General features: G+C 39.8%; 1 protein-coding gene across 1 annotated transcript; it reads right to left on the minus strand.

Moving 5' to 3' along the window:
- Positions 1-2,074: 2,074 nt before the first annotated feature.
- LOC139125949 (tripartite motif-containing protein 2-like) lies at positions 2,075-4,252 on the minus strand. The gene has a single exon (XM_070692025.1). The coding sequence runs from the start codon at positions 4,250-4,252 to the stop codon at positions 2,075-2,077; it is 2,178 nt and encodes a 725-aa protein (XP_070548126.1).
- Positions 4,253-6,000: the final 1,748 nt, after the last annotated feature.

Below are 6,000 nucleotides of genomic sequence, written 5' to 3' on the forward strand. Positions count from 1 at the left end.
TTTCCCGATTTAGAACCATAACTTAGACATGCCTCATGTGTTTCAAATTGGGAACAACGACATAGACCTATGTGCCCATAGATCTCAACATATACACTCCAGTGATACTTCTTAATGACCACATTTTCCTGCCACATCAAGACTAATACTCCTATTACAAGTGGGGACTATGTCATTGTAAATGACTTGTTGAGTTAATGGTTGTATCACAGTATTCGATATATCTAATTCTGTTTTTTTCCATTTTATATTCTGAATAAGTACATTAAACATATTTCACTGTCTCCAGTAGATTACATTTAAGTATTTTAACTTCATGCACTTTATCCCTTTCACACATGTTCAAATATCTGACCAGAGAACAAACACTAAATAGTCCAGGATGGGATCTACAGTGTCATTGACTGTATTTTTTCTTGTGGTGGCTTTGAAATTTCACTTTTAGTAAAGTTACACTTGTGCCATGCGACCATTCTAGCTCAAAACTTTTGTACTTTTATATTGGAAAATACATGTTTATAGTTTCCTTATAGTCGACTACCATGTATAATGAATGAACATTATCGATGAAAATGTAAAAATTACATTTTTGTACACCCATGCACTTTGACCTGCTACTTCAAGCAAAGTACATTTACATGAATTAACACACACATATGATGTGATATTTTTTGGACAAAGCATAATATCGGACACATTTTGCCTTTCTTTTGAGAGGGGGCGGGCATCAAAAGTATGGCAAGTCAGAAGGGGGACTTGAACACATTGCAGTTTTGTTGGTCACTAATTTTTGTGCAGGTACTTTTGAAGGGTCACTATTTTTGATACAGCGGTGTTTCGAAAAACACCGCCTCCCTGCCAGTAATTTCTGTCCACATTTGAGCCAGTGAGAGTGGAATGTTACTGATGAGGTGTTGGAAATTGATGATACTAAAGTTGAAATCATCTCTCTTGTCATTAAGCCTGGGAGAAAGGTTACCGTTAGGGTTATATTCAAAGAAACGAAAGAATCCAGATATGAAACAGAAGAGGCCGTTTCGGTAGTTTCTTAAATATAAATCACAGCAAGATCGTCACTGAATTTGAAGTTATTCATTGAAAGAACATGGTCTATGTATATAAATGTTAGGTTTAAAGTTCTAGCTGCAGAGATCTTTTCTGTTTGATTAGGTTCTGGATAAATTCTGCCTCACATGGGAACAGAAATAAGTCGGCAAGCAAGGAAGCACGGTTAGTACCATAGGAATTATTATACACTGTTGGGAAAATGTGCCCTCAAATATGTTGTCAATGAGGAAATACCACTCATAGAGGATGTGGCGCTGTTTGTTCAACTCGATTACATGTAGAAACTGACTACATATTTCTTTCTGTAACAGGCAGTCCAAATGACAATAACTGAATGCGAACACGCGCCGGGTATCAATTCTTCATATTACTTTATTACATATGTACTATATTCTCTATGGAAAATGAAGAAAGATACGCATTTCAACGTATTTGTTCCCATTCCATTATTTTACATCAGATCACTGCATTATCATTTCAAGGAAACGCAAAAGATTAGCATCAATAGAGTATTTTTCATTTCGTTCGTTTTTGATTTTTTCTTCTGATCGTAGCTCTGTAATTTTACTTTCAGTTACAGCTGTGTCATGCGTCATTTTTAGCTCAAAACAGGTATGCATGTACAAGCGGATACAAATTTAGACACACTTAAGTGCTACAGGGGCAACCGATCTTTTCACAAACACCCTAGTCTTCCACTTCTCCTCGCTTACGGTACACGCTCGCTTCCGCTGAAATCTACGAAGCGTAGCGTATACAGTGATCTAAGAGAGGTCCTATCCAGGCCACCAACACCCAGTGGAACATCTACATTTCAGGGCGTCGATATTAAAGTACAACAGAGTGAATGTCTGCTAATGAAGTTCTTGAAAAGAAATGGAAATCCACATCCGCAAAACACGACTGATCGATTCCTGTCTAGAAAATATGTCGAAACTGACAAATCTAACGTAACAAATATTAAATCATGATTCCGGTTAGAGAGTTTTGAATAAAATGGCTCTCCTTACACAACATAAACTCTTAGGCAATGATATACGCGGTCAGTGATAAGTACTCGTGATGTTATGTCATCAGTAAACACGATTCCACTGTAATACATGCTAACATATTCCTTGGCATCTATTCGAGACAGTATTTTGCCCTGCTTGTTTAATTTATATAAGCAACTATCCCAAGAAAATAACGAGTTATTGCAGACAAGTATGCATCCATCACTATGGATCGCTATACAACCGGGATATTCAAGCTTCTCAGATTTCATCGTCAGTTTCCCTAGTGTGTCAAATCCATACACATGACCAACTTCTACAGAGTTGGTCACAAACAGTGTGCCCTTGCTGTCACTAGCAATGGAATGAGGGCTTTTGAAGACCACTTGACCCCTGCCTGGAGTACCAAGTGTTCTGAGTAGTTCACCATCTTGTGTGTACACCTCCACTGCTCCGCTGCCGTGACTACACACGTACACATTACCGTCTATAGGGTGTATTGCAATCCCTCGGGGGTCTTTCAATTCACCTTGTCCAAAGCATCTGATAAGTTGACCGCCTTGTTTGCTGACAACTACTTGATTATTTCCAGAATCAGTCATGAAGTACGTATTGTCATCTGATATCGCTACATCTCTTGGTTTGAATGGATTCTTAAATTTAGGAAAAGTAAGCACATCTTTAAAGACAAGCGCCTCATTAAATATTTGTACACGATTGTTGTCAGTGTCAGCAACGGCTATGTTGTCACGAGAATCTCTGACTATGCCTGATGGGCGATTGAACTCTCCTTTTCCATTTCCCCAGTTACCAATAGTTCTTACTGGTCCTGTACGCGTGGAAAAAGCAAACGGTGAACCGGGTACAGCTTGACCGTCTATAGTCACAGTAATGCTATTCTTACCCTCAACATCAGCACGGAAGATTGTAGACAGAGTACCATTATAATTGTTTGAAAATTTCAGATGAACAACTTCACCGTTTGGTTTGTTCAGAGTGCCGTTCAGTTTCTGTCTCGGAATGACGTCATTTCCTCTAGCATCTCGAGTATGTACAATCAGACATGTATTGTCACCCTTCCACACTGTCTTCGGAAAGTTTTCGATCGAGCACTTCTTGACGCAGGCGTCTGCTTTTATTCGTCCGAGATTCGCATCAGACGCTGCCTCGTCAAACTCAACTCCATCGACAGGTTCCTCCCACTTATCACTGATTTTCAAAAGTTCGTCGGTACGACGTGTCACCTCAGGTCGCGTTGACAAAAGCTGTACGGGACTCGCATGGTTCAACAGTGTCTCTGCATAGTTACGAGCGCTATTGACACTGGTGTGGTTGAACTCAAATTCTTCAATTAAAATGTCAGTTTCCTTTATCCTTGCATCGCGTCCGTTATGTAATTCATTCACCAACCATTGCTGTTCATTCCTTACACTTTGGACCAATTCCTCGGCCTTCCTGTTCACTTTCTCTTTCTCCTGGTCGAACAACGAGTTCTTGACTGCTGTCATGTTTGTGTCGATACAATCCTCTTTCAATTTCAGTTTTGTCACGGTGTCCTTCAGCTGTACAGCATATTCATCGGCAGCAACACTGAGGTAGCGGTGCGCATGCTCAGGAACACGATGGTCGACAACAGTGCAGGCTATGCAAACTGGTACTTGACACGTATCGCAGTAAAACTGGACTTTGCTCTCTGGGTGTGTCGGACAGTTGACATCGTGCTCTGCAATCGACTGTCTTTCTACCTCTGGCTCGTTGAGATCTGATATCAATCGCACTTTGTGTGACCTTGTAGCCTTGATTTTTCCGTGCATTCGTTCACAGTTCACACACAAATATTGGCAACACTCTGTGCAAAAATGACTTACTTCTTTATCTTCACAGAGTTCACATACTCTGTCTTGTCCAGATGCAAGCTTTCTCCTCTCAATCACCAGGTCAACCAGCGAGGTCATGTAAAAGTTGTCTTTCAGTTCGCTCACTCCGCCATCTTGAAGTTCACACGGCGTTTTACAGGCAGGGCAATTAAGGTCACCGTGTTTTTCGACCCAGCCACAAAGACACCGCTCGCAGAACGTGTGGAGGCATGGTAGAATTTTGGGTTTGGTGTACCTCTCTAAGCAGATCGAACAGGCGACGTAATCGTCGTCAATCTTGTTGAGAAACTGGTCGAGATCAGATGAGACCGCCATTACTTGTGCGTCCGGACAACTCACGGTGATCTGATAACAGACGAGGCGGAACAAAAAATGTTTCCCTATCTTTGCCAAAATTATTAATACGGTAGCTTTTGTATGTGAGTAGCGATAGCGCAGCAATGCCAGCGGTAGAACTAGGGGGCAGGCGGACCAGATATACGGAATAAGAAGTACCGACGCGTAGGCTGCGTTCACAAACGTTGGTGGGGGGGGGGGGGACAGGAGAAATTCAGGCGGATTCGAAAATTTTTGGGGTAGTATATAGAGGGGGACTTGAAAAGTTTGCTCTGCCTGTAGGGGTGAGACTTGAAAATGTTTTGGTTCCCTTTTACATTTTACATTTTTCCAATTCAATGTTTTTGTAGATAATTCACAGAATAATGAATACCATTTATGTCATCTATTTGTTGTAATGTTTGTAATAGTTTAACAAAATCTAGAACCATTATATTACATTTCATGACTTTATCGCAACTGTTGATGATTTTTGCAATATTTCTGTGCAATATATCAACAACAGTGTCTTGCTGTTTCTCCACAGCATCCTCAAACACACAATATTCAGTTTGTCGACAAAGCCTATATACACATATATGTATTGGGTGATAATTTAATTAGAGTCCAGACTGACAGTCAAGTGTCAGTGATACAAATGCATGGTACACGTACACATGCTGTGATAGCAAACTGAATACCGGATAGTTTAACATGCTGTTGGGAGTAGAACAAAGACGCAGTTGTATAAATTGAACAAAAATATCAAAGTTAATACAGTTACTGTCTACGGGCAGTGTCACTATCAGGTATACCGCCCTGCTAGTGTAGTGTCACTGTCACTGCATACCTTAGCAGTGATAGAGATAGCCCTGACTCTGATGTACATGGTAGTTGAAGAAGAGTTTGCGTTAAATGTGACGATAGTGAAACATACGTATACTTGTACACAAGATCAGGCCAGACAGCAACACATAGAAGACCATGAGACTTGAAAATTTCCTTTAGTTTTTGAATTCTGGCATATGAGAATAAACATATTTAAGAAAAAACGTGGGTTCACCATGCTTGATTTCTAGATTTTCACATTGTCGTCATAAAATAATACAAAATAAAACTTTGAACAGAAAAGACTAAATGAAAAAATATGGAACTAAATGGAGTTATTTATTTTTAACCAATTTGCCATTATTACACGCAACTTTTCAGAGATTAAAACATGTATTTGATGGAATACTAGTATTGTAAACTTCTAATATTGTCAATAGTGAGTAGCATCTAATTCATGTATGTCTTGTACTTTTGAAACAAATTTTTAGTAGATAGGTCAGTAGATTTTAAAATATATTAATTAACCAGAATTTACAATTTGCCTACTCTCTCGTGATCATCATTTTGTGTGCTCTTCGGCAGGAGCAATTGACCTGGCCAGAGTTGCATTAACTCAAGTTGGCCGCGGCAGAGATTGATAAATCCAAAAAGTTCACTGATGCATTTAAAAATGAATCAATTTAAAAACTTGCGTTAGAAATATGACTTTACTTAGTGCTAATAACAGGTAATCTTGAACATCTGCGAGCGAAACTGCGCAATACATGTTTATTTTTTTCTGCGCGCACATCCATTACAAATATGCGGGCTTGTGATAGTTGGGGGGGTAGACCAATGGATCCGTCGCTCGAGCCCTCGAGCGACGGATCTTTCAGTCTAGTGGGGGCCACGAAACGAATACGTCTCTGATTAATATG

Source organism: Ptychodera flava, assembly GCF_041260155.1.
Source record: "Ptychodera flava strain L36383 chromosome 3 unlocalized genomic scaffold, AS_Pfla_20210202 Scaffold_26__1_contigs__length_13983176_pilon, whole genome shotgun sequence".
Classification (NCBI taxonomy): domain Eukaryota; kingdom Metazoa; phylum Hemichordata; class Enteropneusta; family Ptychoderidae; genus Ptychodera; species Ptychodera flava.

Excerpts from the sequence above, each read along its gene's own strand:
- LOC139125949 (XM_070692025.1), bottom strand. The coding sequence starts at position 4,252 with ATGGCGGTCTCATCTGATCTCGACCAGTTTCTCAACAAGATTGACGAC.